Source organism: Papio anubis, chromosome 7 (genome assembly GCF_008728515.1).
Source record: "Papio anubis isolate 15944 chromosome 7, Panubis1.0, whole genome shotgun sequence".
NCBI lineage: Eukaryota > Metazoa > Chordata > Mammalia > Primates > Cercopithecidae > Papio > Papio anubis.
The window spans coordinates 154595280-154613219 of NC_044982.1; the positions used below are offsets into that span (position 1 = coordinate 154595280).

At 59.4% G+C, this 17940-nt stretch overlaps 1 protein-coding gene across 1 annotated transcript in view; it reads left to right on the forward strand.

Moving 5' to 3' along the window:
* Positions 1-17940, forward strand: part of APBA2 (amyloid beta precursor protein binding family A member 2) — a 233613-nt gene that overhangs the window by 213910 nt on the left and 1763 nt on the right. Inside the window, exons 10-17 of the mRNA XM_031668991.1 lie at positions 730-843; positions 958-992; positions 1101-1151; positions 2620-2829; positions 6435-6614; positions 7624-7836; positions 9477-9596; positions 15074-15214. Coding sequence (XP_031524851.1) covers positions 730-843; positions 958-992; positions 1101-1151; positions 2620-2829; positions 6435-6614; positions 7624-7836; positions 9477-9596; positions 15074-15214 — 1064 coding nt within the window. The remainder of the gene's footprint in view (positions 1-729; positions 844-957; positions 993-1100; positions 1152-2619; positions 2830-6434; positions 6615-7623; positions 7837-9476; positions 9597-15073; positions 15215-17940) is intronic.

A 17940-nucleotide genomic window follows, 5' to 3' on the forward strand; every position in this document is an offset into this window, starting at 1 on the left:
GGCTTGCGCCCTGTCCCACTGATCTTTGTGTCCTGCACCCCCCTATCCTGGAACCAGCCCCCTCCTGGAGCCTGGCACTGGGTGAAAACTCAGGGAGACAGGTGCCAGGGCTCAGGCACTGGGCGTGCAGCACTTCACAGCCTTGGACTTCATTTTCGGATCTTTTGTGGGCAGACCATCTGGACTAGATCCCCCTCCCACCCTCCAAGCCCCACGCCTCATCACCCACCTGTGCTGAGGGGCCCCAAGACCACCCCAGGCTGGATGGTTTCGGAGGACTGACAGGACTCCACGCACTCACAGCTGAGATTGATTTCAGCAGACAGCTCCAGAGCGGAATCGGCAAAGTGGGTGCGGGCTTCCAGAGCCCTCCCCGCAGTCACACAGGACACACTGAACCCCCTGGCAAGGGGCTGTGACAAGAGAGTGAAGTGGTGTCTACCAGGGAAGCTCCCAGACGCTCAGCCCAAGGTGTTTACTGGGAGCTGGTCACATAGGCACCCTCTGCCTGGCAGCTACCAAAATTCCAGACTCCCGGGGAAAAAGAGGTGTCCAGCCTAGACCACGTTGTTTGCACAAAGGGTTTAGGCAAGAGGAACCATGTTTGTCAGTTCGGGTGCTGGGAACCCTCCTGAGATCCACGTTCCCAGATGCCAGAGAGGGCCAGCCTTGCAGGCGGGCCTTTCTGGGGACAGCAGCTAGGCCTGCCCCGATAACTCTTCTTGCCAGTGTGCCTGGAGGGCGGTGCCACACCCTTGCCAGTGTGCCTGGAGGGCGGTGCCACACCCTTGCCAGTGTGCATGGAGGGTGGTGCCACACCCTTGCCAGTGTGCATAGAGGGCGGTACCACACCCAGAGTGGGAGGATGGGCCGGGGATTGAAGCTGGGCTGCATCCTCTAGAGCTGTATAGCCTTAAACAAGTTCCTGAACATCTCTGAGCCTCCTCATACCCACAGCCCCAGCTGAAAGAGTAACTCTTCTGATGGATCCTGTAAAGGAGAGATGAGAAACCCCCTAGCTTGGCCCAGTTTAGGGCTCCCTCCACTGGCCTCTTCTCCCTTCCCTTCCTTTCCCCTCTGAATCTTTGGATTCTGAACAGGGCATGCACATTAAATCTGTTGAGGCAGAGGAGCTGGAGAGGAGGGAACAGGTAAGAGAGACTGGGAAGGCCAAAGTAGCCAGTCAGGGCAGGAGAGCAGATGCGGCCATGTTGGTCGGCAGCCTCTGTCTGTGAGGAGGAGGAGGAGGGATCTGCCATTGATAGGAGCTGGGGAAGAAACATGTTTCTGACACCTGGGGATTGATGCAGGCATTTATGACAGTGACAGAAATCAGGAGATGCTGAAGAGCCACTCCAGCTGTTTCAGTGTCCCTCCCTGGAAGGTGACTCTTGTGGTTATGAAACACCCTCATGGCTTTGGCCAGAAAAAACGTCAGCTGCAGAGACAAAGGTGAAGCAGCATCCGCTGCAAAGTGGATTCTGTGAGGAAGAAATGAGGTCCAGAGATTGCAGAAACACTCAAGTTTCTTTTGTGAACAGAGGACAAAAGCATAAAAGACCAGTGGATTAATTTTTCTGAGCTTTGTGTGCAGTCTTGTTAGGTAGGGGTTGTGGGCAAGATGCTGGCTGGAGATTCCTGTCCAAGGACAAAAGCCATCAAGAGTCATGGGCCTGCCAGAGGCCGAGGGAATTCAAGTCAGGTGGGCTACTTTGGTGTCTCCTGACCCAGGCCCAGGCTGTTTGGGCTCCCTGGGAAGAGCTCATTGAGTGACAAACATTGGCCTTGATGCTTTCCTCTTCTGCACGGCAGGAAGGCCAGGCCAGGCCAGGCCACTCCTGGGCCCATATGGGAGAGCACCTTGTTCAGGAGGGACCCTTCTCCAGAGCCATGAGTGGCTTCTCATCCACCAGGAACAAGTGGGTTTCCCCGCACTATATGGGAAGCCTATCCCACAGCAGAGAGACAGCCCGAGAGCTCACCTGACATCACACCTCCCTGGGTTCCACACAGTCCATTTGGGAAACTGGGACTGAGATGCGGGCAGAGTGACTGACTGTGAACCAGTACCCTAAAACGCTCTGTTAATCTCAACTAGCGTGATTTTTGTCCCCCAGGGGACATTTAGCAATGGCTGGAAATAAATTATGTTCTCACACTTGGGAAGGGGGAGGTGCTACTGGCATCTCCTGGGTAGAACGGAATACTCTAACACACACCTTACACAGTGCACGTGACAGCCCTCCACAATAAGAACAGTCCAGGCTGGCTCTCAGGAGAATCGGGTTTGAGCCAGACAGTGGATAACTTTTTTTTTTTGGTGGGTTGCTGTGCGGGGCTGGGGTGGTGGCTCTGACTTGATGCATCCTCTGCCTTCCGGGTTCAAGCGATTCTCCTGCCTCAGCCTCCCGAGTATCTGGGATTACAGGCACCTGCCACCACGCCCAACTTTTTTTTTTTTTTTTTTAGTAGAGACAGAGTTTCACCATGTTGGCCAGGCTGGTCTTGACCTCCTGACTTCAGGTGATCCACCTGCCTCGGCCTCCCAAAGTGCTAGGATTACAGGCTTGAGCCACCGCACCTGGCCCTGTTGTGCTTTTTAATGGCTTGTCCCAGTAGTGTTTCCTGGCAGTGAAGCGTCTCCCTCGACAGGGAAACCATGATGATTGCATAAGCTGTCTCCTTAGCGACATTGGGAACATTGTGGTGCTGATGGCCAGACGCCGCATGCCCCGGTCAGCCTCTCAGGACTGCATCGAGACCACACCCGGAGCCCAGGAAGGCAAGAAGCAGTATAAGATGATCTGCCATGTGTTCGAATCAGAGGATGTAAGTAAACTCTTGCCAGGGCACTCCCCTCCCAAGGTTCACAGCCCAGGGCGGCTCCAGAATCCAGGCACTGTGGGCACCACCCTCAGGTGGAACCCTCCGTGCCGTTATTGACGTTTCCAGTGGATGAGTGATCTTTTGCATACTCTTTGGGTTTGCAAAGATAGTGAACACAGTCTTATTCTACTTCTTGAAACAGGTTCTTCAGGAGCTGTTATAAATTGAGCCATGGTTAAATATATGAGGGAGCTGTTTGAAGAAATCCCTTTACAAAACATTTTCTCTACTCAAAATGAAGTTAATCTTTGCGTAACTTTTGTTATTAAAATGCAAATTTTCGCATGGCCCTGGCATGCTGTATAAAGAAGGCACATCTGCACGAGGCTTAGTTCTGCCTTTGCGTGTGGTATGTCTTCCGAGCAAGTACAAAGTGATTCTGAAGTATAAGATACCAAAGACTCAGGAAAAGATCACAAGCCCTTTGGCTCCCTTCTTGGGCTGGAGAAGAGCATTGTTTTTAGCCTGGAGGGGGACAGAGGGACTGAGGAAGGAGCAGCAGGGCCAAGAGGGGAACTCAGAGAGGAACTGTCCTTCCTGGAGGCTAATCTTACTCACAGACCAGCAGCGGGGCTGCTGGTGAGCCAATTTTGTGGCTGTTGCCAGAGTGAAGTTTTAAGAAATGATCTATGGCTGGGCACTGTAGCTCATCATGCCTGTAATCCCAACACTTTTGGGAGGCCGAGGTGGGTGGATCACCTGAGGTCAGGAGTTCAAAACCAACCTGGCCAACATTGTGAAACCCCATCTCTACTAAATATACAAAAAATTAGCCAAGCATGGTGGCGCGTGCTTGTAATCCCACTTGGGAGGCTGAGGCCAGAGAATTGCTTGAACCCGGGAGGCGGAGGTTGCAGTGAGCTGAGATCGCACCATTGCACTCCAGCCTGGGTGACAAGAGTGAAACTCTGTCTCAAAAAAAAAAAAAAAAAAAAAAAAAATCTATCCTTCATGGGCAGTTGGCCAGGGCATTCTTTTTCACATAAGGACTTGAGGGTGTCTCAGGACCTGGGCAATAGGGAAGGGTCCCCATATTGTCATGATCCTGACATACGGCATGGGAACTGAAGACAGGGTTCAAACCTGTGGCTGGCGCAGTCATCTGCTTCCTAAGAAGCTGGGTCCACTTGAAATGCTTCACGCAATGGCAGATTTACAGGGGGGAGAGGGCATTTCAACAGCGCACTCACACATTCCTTCCACCGCTACACGGAGACCCCCCCAAAACCTGGATGGGCATTTCTGTGTGACTGAGGGCTGAGGATGTCTGAGAGACCTGGCACGGGCGTGGGCCACAGGTGCTGGTGGAATGAGGCAGGGGCAGTGCTGGGTGGTTGGTGGGACTTTCAGAAGGGGCATACACAGGCTTTGGAACGTGAAGTGGGGAGGGACCCAGGGTGTGGGTTGGGGCCTGGGAGGGGCAGGAGGTGGATGGGGCAGGGGGCAGTCCCTGCCCGCACAGCAGCCTCCCCGTCCCCACCTCTCCAGCGCCTGCAGGCTCTGCCCACCGCCTACCTGCAGGAGGCCGCTTGAGCCCTTGGGTGGGGCCTGGGCTGGACTCCTGGCCTCACAGCAGTGAACTCCCACAGGCTTGGCTGCGAGCTGGGGCTGGCAGGGCGACCCCTTCTCTGAAGCGCCAGCCGCAGAGCGAGCCCCCTGAACCCCACACCTCCCAGGAGGCAGCCGGGACCCGGAATGGAGGCGGCGGCTGGCTGCACACCAGCGGGCCTGATGACGCCTGGAGGAGGCGCAGCCACGCGGAGCCGGCTCCTGGGCTTGGAGCTTCCGCGGGGGCGGAGGATGTCGTCCAAGGGGAGGAAGAATGGGGGTGGCCCGAGGGAGACCAAGTGGAGTCCAAGGGCCCGTGGGTGGTGGAGCTGGGCTTCCGGAGCTCCCGTGCTCTCAGGCCGCCCTTCCCAGCCAGGTGGCAGCATCAGGCGGAGACAGAAGCAGAGGCTTGGGGGCCGCCCTGCGCCCCGGAACCCTGAGATCCCGGGCGGGTGGGGCAGGGACCCCCCGGCCGCCCTCCACTTCTCCCGGAGGCCCGACCCTCTCCTGCGCGGGCGCTGCCCCCGACCTCCCGCCGAGCCCCATCAGCTCGCCAACTCCGCAGGCCAGCCCGGCGGCGCCATCTGGCGGTCCCCGGGCGTCGCGCCCCCAGCCGGGTCTGGCAGCGGCAGAGACCCTGGGCGTGGGAACCGGCAAGTCCTAGAAACCGCTTAGGGCCCGTCAGGGAGGGCAGTTCCACGCCTGCTGGAGGGAAGGTCGCCTGCTGCGCGCTTCTAATCCGGCCCAGGGAATTGCCTTTCCCAATGCGTACATTCATCTGCTGCTCTTACATCCTGCCACGTGGAGAGTGGGAAGGGAATTGAGGCCAAAGCCCTTGTTTTCACCTGTTTTGGGATCCTGTTGAGTAGGAATTTGCTGGGGGCGCCCGTGCAGAACCCCCTTGAGGGCAGCTGGGGAGGCAGGTGAGGAGCAGGACAGAGCATGAGGAGGGGCTCACACAGCCCAGAGCCTGGCGGGCGGCCAGCTGTGGGCTGAGACGTCATCGAGGTCGCCAAGAGCCCCACCACGCTCCCACGGCTGCACAGCTGCCAGCCTGCTTGGTGACCTCCGGGAACTCAGTACAGCTCTCACCTCCCACTGTCAACTGTCTGCGCTCCAGCAGGCGACCGGCCAGGCCCTGAGTGCTGTTTCAATGTCCAGGCCTCTGCCATGTCAGAGTGGGTGATCTCCATTGAAGCAGCTCAGTGGAAGTAGAAAGAAGCCACGTGCTCCGTAGGGGCTGTGTGGAGTCCCAGGTCTCATGTCTTGTAAGCCCGGCCTGGCACAGCCACATGTCCATAGTGGGCACTGGGTTCTGTTGCTACCAATAAATACATGCAGGGTAGACAACTAGCAGCATGATGCTCCCAGGAAACACACTGAAAGTCCATTTTTGTCATGAGTGGAAAGGAAATACAGATGGTGCTGGGTGCAGTGGCTCACACCTGATGCCAGCACTTTGAGAGGCCAAGGCAGGAGGATCATTTGTGTCCAGGAGTTTGAGACCAGCCTGGGCAATATGGCAAGACCCCCATCTCTACAAGAAACAGTTTTTAATTAGCTGGATGTGGTTGTGCTCACCTGCATTCCCACTCCAGTCTGGGCAACAGAGCCAGACCTCATCTCAAAAAAAAAAAAAAAAAAAAAGCAAAAATATGACATGTAATCAATAATTCATTGTTGTCCTAGACTTTGTTTGAAACAGCTTTGACCTGGAGCATCTGGGCCATGCCACAGCTTAGGCAGGGACAGTCAGGAGCAGACCCTTCAGGGTTCAGGGCAACACTGGGGTTCGCTCACGGTGGGGTGCTGGTGGGAGACAGCCTTCACCAGATGAGGGAGGGCCCCCAGTTTCTTTCTTGTTCTTCTAAGCTGGAACAAGGGCCCCCTTGAAGGCTTACGGGTGCATCCTGCACCCAGCCCTGCCGCAGCCCCTGTTGAGGAGGCCGCGGGGAGCCTGTGCCGCATGCCTGTCTCCAGCAGGCCTGCCCTCTGCGCAGGCCCAGCTCATCGCCCAGTCCATCGGCCAGGCCTTCAGCGTGGCCTACCAGGAGTTCCTGCGAGCCAATGGCATTAACCCCGAAGACCTGAGCCAGAAGGAGTACAGCGATATCATCAACACCCAGGAGATGTACAACGACGACCTCATCCACTTCTCCAACTCGGAGAACTGCAAGGAGGTAAGCCACGCCCACCGGCCTCAGGGAGGTCACGTTTGCCAGCTTCTGCTCCCTGAGCTCCTGCAGAGCGAGCTTTCCCGGGGTCCTCACGCACACCCTTGCCTTCCATCAGACTCGTGTGCGGCCCGGAATGTGCACCTCGCTCCTGCCTTCCAGCTGAGCGCTTGCGTGTGAAATGAGGTGTTTGTAACAAAGAAGCTGATTACAGTCGGCTTTAATGACCTCGAAAATGTGCCTTTTAATGCTGCTGTTATCAACCGGCGCTCAGCACCCGGCAGATATTTCTGAAAAGCACGTGGCATCTCTAAAGGGAGCTTGGGTGCTCTGGCAGGGGAGGCTGGAAACCACCAGTAGCAGAGGCCTTAGCTGGTCCCAGTGGCTTCCCCCAGGGGACTTTGGAAAGTTCTTCTGGGCAGAGAGGAGCAAATACCCTGGGGATGGCCCGTACCTTGACTGTTTGTTAAAGGGCTGAATTGTTCTGTCTGCGGTGGATGAGTGCATGGCCTCTGCTGCTTGTTGAATGGGTGAATGCGTGATCCTGGTTTCTTGCTGAAGACATTCCAGGCAGTTTCCCAAACAGTGACCTTTGAGAGGAAGTAAAAGTAGAAGGACTTTTCCAACAAGAGTGAAGGCCGGGGGCAGGCTATGGGTGCTGGAGTCTGAGAGCCTTCCTCTGGCCTCTGTGGGTGTGGTGGGGTGGAAGGAGCAGGAACCAGGACACTGGAGCCCTGCTTGGGGTGGGAAGGTCAGTGTTGGGCATGGGTGGGGATGGGGGTCTGTACTTCCAGGTTCCCAGGATTGCTGGGTGGACCCCAGGGAGGCATGGGAGCCAGAGTGGGGTGGGCAGGGCCTCTAGCCCAAGACCTCTCCTGTATGAGATGAGCCAGCCTTGGATCCCATGGCAGGGCGGAATGTGCTGGGACAGGGTCAGCCTCATCCTCCTGTGGGTCCTTGGCAGAGGCCCCAGTCCCTGCCACCAGCCCCTCTCACACTGCTGATCCCTTTGCAGCTGCAGCTGGAGAAGCACAAGGGCGAGATCCTGGGCGTGGTGGTGGTGGAGTCAGGCTGGGGCTCCATCCTGCCCACGGTGATCCTGGCCAACATGATGAATGGCGGCCCAGCCGCCCGCTCAGGGAAGCTGAGCATCGGGGACCAGATCATGTCCATCAATGGCACCAGCCTGGTGGGGCTGCCGCTCGCCACCTGCCAAGGCATCATCAAGGTGGGCACCCTGGGACCCTCCGCCCAGGGGTCGCCTCAGCCCTGCCCCACTTGATCCCCACTTTGCTGCAATCCACACTTCACCCACGGTGAAACTGAGGGCCAGGGAGACTCACCCGGTGATTGGTTGATGATGGCATCAAAATTTGAACTCAAGACCATTCCCCATGTCTGAATCAGAGGTGGCCCCGGGCTGCCCTGGGGTGGGAGGGGAGGGGTTGTCTGAGCCCTGTATCAAGCCATGTGGCCCTGGGCAAGGGCCCAAGGACCAGTGAGTATACAGTGACCAGCTTATCCTGTTTTGCCTGGGGCTTTGCCAGGTTAGCACTGAAAGTCCCGCTTCCGGGAAACCCCTTCAGTGCTCTTGGGCTGGGGAGGTGGGGCACCCTGCATGGGTTGAGTTCTGGGACACAGGTTCCCTTAAGTAAGGAGGCCACCCTGACCGTCAGACTCGTGAGCTTGCAGCTTTGGGAGGTGCTGCCTGTCGCTGTCAGGGGCCAGGCAGAAGGGTCACCGGCAGGTGGGGTGGGGGCCTTCACACTGACCACTTGCGGAGGAGCGGGCTCTGCCTGCTGCTGGCGACTCCTGTGACCCAGCTGTGGCCTGGCCCCCAGCCCTCTGTGGCATGTTCCTCCCCACCCTGCTGTGGTCTTGGTGCTGGAGACAACACCGTCCTCCTCTTTGTTCAGCATGAGAGATGAAGGGCATTCCCCAGGCCAGAGCATCTCATAGACTGGCTCTCGGAGCTTGCCCGGCAGAGCTTCTGCCCAATGGGCAGCCACACAGAGAGACATGGGAGAGGCCTCTGCCAGCGAGGTCTCAGCAGCCGAGGTCCCCACTCCCAGGGCTGCAGCTCCCAGGTGGAGGCTTGGGTTCCTCCCCGTGCCTCTTCACCCCCACCGGACCCCAGCGGCCTGGTGCACCCGCTTCCTCACTCAGAGATTTGCTGCGCAGTCACTCCCTGCCCTGCAGGAGGTCATCCTTGGAGGGCACTGGGTTTTGAGGAAAGTGTCCCCACATTCTTCCATAGGAAACTCTCCTGAATTTGGCATGATGATGGCCCCCTCGACACCCTGAGGGTGAACTGGTGCCAGGCGCATTGGTTCTGCCCAGTGGCACTCAGAGCCTGGGCTCACTCCCGCAGCGGCTCATCTTCCCCAGGGCAGAGGTGCCCTGAGCATGGTGGGAAAGAGGGCGCAGTGCCGCCCTGGAAACCTGGCAGCTCTGGGAAGGGCCAGAGTAGAGGCTGTCCTAAGCTGCACAGAGGGGCTACGGGCTGAGAGGGTTTGCCAGCCTCACCCAGTGTGCGTCCTCACCTTCCAGCCTCCGCCCTGCCAGCCTCACCCAGTGTGCGTCCTCCACTGCCCCAGCCTCCCGCCCTGCCAGCCTCCACCCAGTGTCGTCCTCACTGCCCCGGCCTCCGCCTGCCAGCCTCACCCAGTGTGCGTCCTCACTGCCCCCGGCCTCTGCCCTGCCAGCCTCACCCAGTGTGGGTCCTCACTGCCCCCGGCCTCCGCCCTGCCAGCCTCACCCAGTGTGCGTCCTCACTGCCCCCAGCCTCCGCCCTGTCAGCCTCACCCATCCTGGGTCAGGCTTGATGTCTAAGGCCCAGCCTTTGACTCCTATCCCCGTGCTCTGCAGGGCCTGAAGAACCAGACACAGGTGAAGCTCAACATCGTCAGCTGTCCCCCGGTCACCAAGGTCCTCATCAAGCGGCCAGACCTCAAGTACCAGCTGGGCTTCAGCGTGCAGAATGGCATTGTGAGTCCCCGCTCCTGCCCTGGGCCGTCACCACCGCTGCAGGGCCCAGGGAGGGAGAGCAGCTCCCGTCTGATGGGGCAGGCTATGCCTGGCAGCCTGGCAGGACCTGGCCCATGGGTGCAGCTGCCCACAGCCAGGCCACTCGGGACAGGAACTTTCCATGGCTCTCTGGGAGGTCTTGGGTAGAAGGGGAGGGCCAGGGCATGGCCGTGGATTGGGCCCCTGCAGCCTTTCCCAGGTGCCCTTGTCCCCACAGTGGCTGTCGCCTGCTTTGGAGGGAGGGCAGCAGGCTTCGCCAGCACTGTGGCTTGGACACAACCAGTCGTGGCATCACTTACTATGCTCAACAAACAGATGCTCGCTCGTTCATCCATTCATGTACTCATCATTCACTTGTTCACGCAGCCGTTCAGCAGACATCTGTGAAGTGCCTGCTCTGTGTTAGGCGTTGCGCCAGGCAGTGGGAAGCCTGGAGTGCTGCCTGGAGGAGGTGATGCTGGGCTTGAGTGTGGTTCTGGCCAAAAGCCTGTGCCAGTTCCCCGGGCCAAAGTTCTTTAGCCCAGAGTTTCCACCCTCTCATTGACCTGCGTTTGGCTGGCCGGAATTCTCGTTCCTTTGTTTTCCCTTCTGCAAAAGACCCAGAGGGGAGAGTTGTGGCCACTAAATGGAATAAAGAAGAAAAGGGCTGGCAATACCCAAATTGTTTAAACCAGCCCTGAGTGTGAGGGAGCGTAGGAGGAGGGGCATTGCGGGCTGGGGTGGAGTGGTGTGGAGGCGACGGGGAGGACGCGTGTCCACCCACAGCCACAGAGGAAAGACAGTGGGAGAACATTCTAGAAGGACTACCAAATCTTCTCCATTGTTTTCTGGTGAAGCAGCATGGAGGGGTATACCCACCGTCAGGGTGGAGTCACAGGGCTTGGGCTCAGGGCCCATCTCTGACCCTGCTGTGTTAGAGCAAATTTGCTCCTATAAAAAAGATTCCACAAATCTTCATATACTGAGAGCTGACTGCTTATTCGTGCTGCAGTCTGATTTGCAGTGGGGGCAGTGGGGGTGAGCTTCACTCCACAGAGCCACTCAGGGGCCCAGGCTCTGCCCTCAGCTGGGCTTCCGCAGCCCCCACTGGGAGCTCTGTGTCTGGCTGGCACTGCAGGAAGAGAGGCAGCTCGGAAGACCTTGAAGGTTTTCAGGACCAGAGCAGAAGTGGCTCTTGTCATTTCTGCTCACAGCCCACTGGCCAGATAGCTCAGCCACAGACCCATGGGAAGCGGCGGCCAGCCGGCGCCCAGAACGAAGAGGGACAGGGCATCGCCAGTGTCAGCCATACCTTCCCGGCTGTGTGACCCTCGGCAAGTCACTTAACACTCACTGGATTCCCCTCAAAAGGTGCTTGTGAAGATCAGCAGAGAAAATCCATAACGTACCCCAAGCTACCCAAGGTGGGCCCGCTGGTCCTAGTCTTTGCCAAGGAGGAAGGCCTGTGGCCCCTGGACCTGGCACAGGTGCTGGGACAAGTTGTCTGCACCCCACTTGGGGCTTCTGTCCAGGACAGTGCGCCTGCCGCAGGAGCTGGCCAGGTGGTGGTCTGGCCTGGGCTGGCTCTGCCTGACTGCTCTGCACACATGTGGCCTGGGCACAAGCAGTTGCCCCAGCTAATTTGGAGGCTCTGCAGAAAGTCAGCTGGGGCCCTGTCTGCAGCTGCCGTGAGCACTTTGTGGATGGGCATGGCTGGGCCCCAGGGAGGAGGGCTGGGACAGCCTTCTGGGCTCCCGCACCCCAACCGTCACCAGGCCCTGTGTGCCTCCCACCCCAGCATTGGGGACAGTGGAGGAAGCTGGGGACTGACAGCCCTGCAGCCCTCACGAGGAGCTGTGCTGTGCAGAGCCTGGGGCGCTGTGTGGTGTCCCCGGGCTGCTCCTGCCTGGCCAAGCCTGTTGACTACACAGTCTTTGCCTCCTGAGTGGCACTGGGGAGCTGCTTGTCCTGTTCCAGCACCCCTTGCCCAGCCTAGGAGGCAGGTGGGCCTGGGTTGGTGGCCAGTGCCGCTCCCTGACAGCCCCGTCGCTGGGAGCCCTGCAGGAGAGGGTGGCCTGGGGGCTGCCCACTCTTAGGGCCTGTGACTATAGCCCTGCCCAGGATGAGTTTGATGCCCCCTCAGTCTGCTGGTGTCCCCCAAACTATAACCGCATGAGGAGCACAGGAACTGGAGCAGCTGGGGCACACAGAAGTTTAGTGACTTGCCCCAGGTCACACAGCCACGTGGAGCACTGGTGGGGAGAGGGGAAGAAGAGACAAGGAAGGGAGGACTCCGGTTTGTGTTTTGTGGGGGCTAGATTAACGTGCATGGGAAAGGAGGGGACAGTTGGAGCAGCCCAGCCAAGCCCAGGTGCAGGGTTCTGTGCCTGCCTTCCCAGAGAGCCAGAGTGCAATGGGCGAGTGTGAAGCCCGGGCGGAGGGCAGTGGATGGAGACCAGGGCTGTCTCCAGCTGCCTTCTGGGGCAGGTGCGGGGAGTCTGGGGAGTTCCCGAAGATGGGGCTGGGTGGGTCCAAGTGGCCAGGAAGCTGAGGATGGTGGTGTGGATGGGCGTTTCTCAAAAGATTAGAGGGTGCAGGGCTGAGGGCAGCAGCAGACTTGCGGGCCTGGAATGAGGAGGGGGTCATGCAATTCTGAAGACAAAATCTCCGGGGTGGCAATATGAAAGAGAGGATGCCACCCACTGCTTGGTGTCTCTGCCCTGGATCCGGGGTCTGAGTTCCGGAGTGATGGAGGGGGCCAAGCGTCTGTGAAACTTGGGGGGTGGTCTGGGGTCACGACTGGGGACGAGGAGGATCTGAAGGTCCCAGCCCTGCTCGTGGATGCACTGCTGTTCCACCCTCTGGCCTCCGCCTCCCTGTCTGTGAAATGGGTCCCACTTCCTTGAAGCCCCAGTGCTCAGGATGCAGGGGAGAGGCTGGCAGCCGAGGGGAGGGGCAAATGCTGGCTCTCAGGGGCTTTCTCCAAGATACAGGACAGCTCACCCTGAGAGTGCCAGGGAGGGCTGGATGAAGCGAATGAACTGGCATGGTTCTGTCCTGGTTATGATCCATCTCCCCAGTGATCCAGAAAATGGCATGCAGGCGGCCCTACAGATCAGTCACCATCTCTGCGTGGCTCGGCTGCCTGGCGGTAAACACCAGGCCCCTCAGACCCTCAAGTGCAGACCCCACCTTTTGCACCTGCCTCATGAGTGCCCGTGGCCATGGTGGGGGTTGAGGGTAGGGGCTGGCTGTCCCTGTTTGGCCCTCTGTGCACCTAGACACAGAGGCTGTCACAGTGGCTGCCACCTGTCCCCCTGCAGGCCAGGACTCACCCACCCCAGGGACTTGTCCAGGCGTCTGCCTGGCTGAGGTGCACCAGGGGCTCCAGGGAGCAATGAGCCTGGGATAACATTCAGGAGACCCGAGGGTGCTGGCTGCTCTGGTCTAAGCCACTTGTCCTTCACAGCGTGCTCAGGATGGGACCCGCAGCCCCGAGGGCCCTGGTCCCCACTTTCAGGACTCTGGTACCCTGGGTTCCTGCTGCCCCCGACCCTGTAGCAGTGTGGCTTTTCCCTCGGTGTCACATCTCTGGGCACCCCTATCCCCACCATGCCCAGTGAAGCTCTCACCAGTGTCCTCCTGTCCTTGCCAGGCCCCCCGCCTGAAGTCCCGGCTCCAGCTGGCCTGGGACAGCCACAGGGCACCTTGTATCCCAGGAGCCAGTGGGCAGGGACAGGTGGTCCTCTCAGCCTCCACGTGCACAGCCACCCGGGGAGCACGTGCGGGCGCTGGAGGATGCCTGGCTAGGAAATGGGGTCTATCAGCGCCTGCGCCGACCTGCAGCGGTTCTCCCCAGTGACTTCAGAAACATTCCCTGTGGCAGGTGGCAGTGCTTAGCATGCAGCGCGAGCAGCCAGATGAGATCTGGGCCTGCTGCAGAAACCTGGGTGCTGATGTGGGGGGAGGGGGAGGCCCCTCCCAGTTGTCTGTGTCTGCACGTGTGCGCGCATGCAGGTGTGTTTGGGAGAGGTGAGTCTGCTTCTCCCATCCCAGGCCACTCGCCTCCTGCCACGGCTCAGCACAGCCTCCTTTCTGCAGGATAAGAGGGCCCCGGGGCGAAGGAGCTGCCGTGTGGAATCTACTTCTCCCTACCCCTTCTCTTCTAGTCTTCATTCTCCTTGGACATCCATTTTTCTGGTTTTTGTTTCCATTTAAAAAATAACTGTGGTAAAGTACATCCATAACATAAAATCGAGCATTGTACCCATTTTGAAGTGTGGAGTTCTGTGGCAGTCCATCTGCGTATCAGGCAGCCGTGGCCACTGTGCTCTCCTGCACGACTTCGTCCTACCCAGTGGGAACTTTGTCCCCACTAAGCACCTCCACCCATTCCTCCTTCCCAACCCCTGGCAGCCCCCCACGTCTACTTTGTCTCTGTGATTCTGACTACCCCAGGTGCCTCATATCAGTGGCATCGCGCGGTGTTTGTCCGTGTGCCTGGCCTGTTTCACGCAGCGCAGTGTCCCTGCGGTCTGTCCGTGCTGTAGCGTGCGTCGGACTCTCCTTCCTCTCCAGGGCTGAGTACTGTTTCCCTGCAGGCCTAGAGCACATTCTGTTTCTCTGCTAGTCCTTGCTGTCACCCTCGGCTGTTGTGAACGCTGCTGCCGTGAACACGGGTGTGCAGGGCGCCTGTTTTCCAGTCTGTCCAGTCTCATGGTCACAGGCGCTCCCAGGCCCTCCAGTCCCTCTGTTTGACGTCACTTTTAAGCTGGAAATGGAAACTCCCGCCACTGCACTCCAGCCTGGGTGACAGAATGAGACCCTGTCTCCAAAAAACACAGAACCAGTGTGTTTGGCACAAAATGCCCTTATGTCACCTGGGGGGGGGGGGGATATAGGAATAAAAGTGACTCTTCCCTGCCTATGTAGAGCGTTTGGGCATCTGGCAAACAGAGCCTTCCCTTGACAGAACAGATGCCCCACCTTTCTGGTGGCCAGGGGACAGGCTGCCTCTCCTTTCCCGCCCACCCACCAGCTAAGTGCCTGTCTTCCAGGATGGTAACCAGGCTCAGCTGCAGAAGGCCAGGTGGCAGTGGCCTTGGGCTATGTCACCAGTCTCCAGCCTGACCACAAAGGGAGGGGCCCTGGGGGAGGTGCGGCTGTGGACCGGTTCCACCGTGGGAGTTAGAAAACGTGTTGGTTCCCCACACACCATGGCATTGACTCTCTTGTTTTAAGGAAACACAGTCCAGATCATAAGCGGTGCCGTCTGAGTCAATGAATTGCACGTGCACATATTCATCACATGGCGCTTTTCCCTCTGAGTCAGTGAATTGCACGTGCACGTATTCATCATGTGGCGCTTTTCCCTCCGCGTGTCCTGTCTTTGGAGACATGGTGGAGCGCCTGTCAGGTGTGGCAGGAACACGTGTGCTGACCTGACCATGTCTGCTTAGATTTGCAGCCTCATGAGAGGGGGCATTGCCGAGCGAGGGGGCGTCCGCGTTGGCCACCGCATCATCGAGATCAACGGGCAGAGCGTGGTGGCCACAGCCCACGAGAAGATAGTCCAAGCTCTGTCCAACTCGGTCGGAGAGGTAAGGAGGGACTTCGGGTGTGCCTCTGCGTGCCGGTTCCCGTGTGCTCCCGCCTGCCCTCCATGAGCCTCACCTGCTCCAGAGGACACAGGGCGTCTGAAGGCCAGCCAGGCTGTCTCCCACCGGGGCAGCTGTGACAAGGGTGAATGGAGTGGCAGGTGATGCGGGGCCATCCCGGTCTGGCTCTAACTGAGCAGCCGGGAGGGCACAGGCTTCTGGGGGTGCTCCTTGGACACTACTTTTGGGACTGGACCTGTATGTCCAGTTCAGAAGCTCTGCAGGGCACACGGCTCTGGCCACCCTGGCAGGCTTGCCTCTCTGCCCCTGTTGGCCGTCCCCTCCCACAGCCAGGCTGCTTGCCCGGTCCCGCTTCACTGGCTGAAGCCCCCAGTCCAGTTCTCTCTGGCATTGCTTCCACGGCAGTGCGAGGATGGTGTGCGGGAGGCGCCGGTCTTCCTCCAGAGCTCACAGGGCAGCAGGATCACAGGGCGAGGATGCTGGTGGGGTGCACGCACACTGGGAGGCTCACAAAGGCTGTACGGGCTGTGTGTGTGTGTGTGTAGTGTGAGTGGGTGTGGGGTGTGTGCACAGTACACGGCGCGCGCGCGGAATGACGTACGATGCGGCGCGAGCCCATTAATGTACATATGCGGAAACGTGAGTGGCAACACCACCGTGGCGAAGCCAATGATGATGGGCGGCATCGTGCGGACGTCCGATGAGCGCGGATGATAAACCGCGGATGTACGGATCGCACGATAGCGGCAAGAGATCGTTACTGGCGCAGGATTTTGCCGCGGCGGATAGGTGGTCGGTATCCTGAGCGGATCGTGATCGGCGTGATGTGATGCGTGATAGGCGCGGTATCATCCGATGGATCGCGTGATAAGTACGGGGCGGAAATCCTGATGGGCGTATCGGAACTGCGATGGACGTGATAATTGGGCGGATGCGATAGCGCGCGGATGGGCATCAGCATCCTGATGATCGATATCAGGGGCGGATAGTGATGGCGATGAGGGCGACGGATCCGATGATCACGAGGCATGGGGTGGAGTGAGTGGGTGTGAGTAGGGGTGTGTGGCTGTGGGTCTGAGTGGATGTGAGGTATGGGGGTGTGGAATGAGTGGGTGTGTGTGAGTAGGGGTGTGTGAAGGGGTGTTCAGCAAGGGGCTTCAGGCTCTCTGGGATGAGCAGGGAGACTGAGAGCTGAGGAGCCTGGCCTGCAGAGGGGCCCGCGGGGGACCGGGCAGGGAGTTTGGGTCGGGGTCTGGGACAGAAAGTGCAGGCTGGGCGTGGTCTGTATAGCCCCCGGCGGCTCCCAGGTGGGGGCTGAGTACGTGGAAACCATCCTTGCAGCCTGTGGTGGTGGGCGGGGCCTCCAGTTCCCAGCCCTCAGATGAGGCCCTGAGCCAACGTCGGGACACTCCCATGTTGTGCACTGCAGGGTGTGCTCGGGGCTGGGAGGCTCAGTTTTCCCCGTGCTGGTGGGGCCGGCTCAGTTTTCCCCGTGCTGGTGAGGGCAGGGGCCGGCTCAGAGGAGGAGGGTCCCCTGCAGCTGGTGAGGCAGGTCATTCAGGATGGGGAGGGTCCCCTGTACAGGAGGGCAGGGGGGCCGGCCTGGGCCTCCGTGCTGGTGAGGGTAGGCCGGCTCAGGAGGAGGGTCCCCTGTGCTGGTGAGTGGCAGGGGCCGGCTCAGGATAGAGTCCCCTAAAAAGCAGGAGGGCAGGGGCCGGCTCAGTTTTCCCCGTGCTGGTGAGGGCAGGGGCCGGCTCAGGAGGAGGAGGGTCCCCGTGCTGGTGAGGGCAGGGGCCGGCTCAGGAGGGGGAGGGTCCCCGTGCTGGTGAGGGCAGGGGCTGGCCTTGCTTCTCTGTGCTGGTGGAGGGTGGCTGGCTCAGAGGAGGGAGGGCCAGGCGGACACCAGCCTCCCTTTGATGGCTTCAAAGAAAGGAAAAGCCAGTGTTCCCAAGTAGATGCTTTGAAGTGGCCGCCCCCACGGCCCTCAGCCCCACACCCGTGAGGGAATCCACCCGTGGAGGAGTGGGCGGGAGCACGGAGAAGAGGCAGGAGGCGGCCGGGGCGTAGGAACCCTTTCAGCCCTGCCGTGGTGATGGTGCCTGTTTCCAGCAGCCCTGAGCCCACGTGGGACAAGAGTCACGGATAAACAAGGCTTGCAGTTGTGCGGGCCTCGGGTGGGTTTCCGGTTGAGGAATGCCAGGGAGTGACTGATGGAGGAAGCCTGTGCCCGGGGCAGGAGCAGCAGAAACCTGCAGTGGCCACACAGATCCCGGCGGGGGAGGGAGGGCAACGCCTCAGAAGCAGAGCTGCAGGATGTGCCTTTCCGCGCTGCTCAGCCCAGGACCCGAGACCTGCTTGCCTGAGGAGGGGCAGTGGCAGGGCAGCCGCACCCGATGGGGAGGCCAGCAGCCCTGTGGCAGCCAACTCTGGCAGTGCAAGGGACCCCGTCCCGAGGCCACAGCCCAGCGCAGTCCCGGGCAGGACGGGACAGCGTCACGCTCAGGGGAGGAGAGGTGGGCAGCAGAGCTCCCCTTCTGTTACTGAAGCAGACATTTAGAGTGCTCCTTCCCAGTGCCCCACAGAAGGATTATGAGGCGTGCCACCCACACGGTTGGTCTCCCTGGGTGGTCTGAGGCTTTGCTTGTGTACCTAGCTCCTTTGAAGCCAGGGCTCAACGCCAGGCCCCAAAGGGTCATTTGCTCACTGAT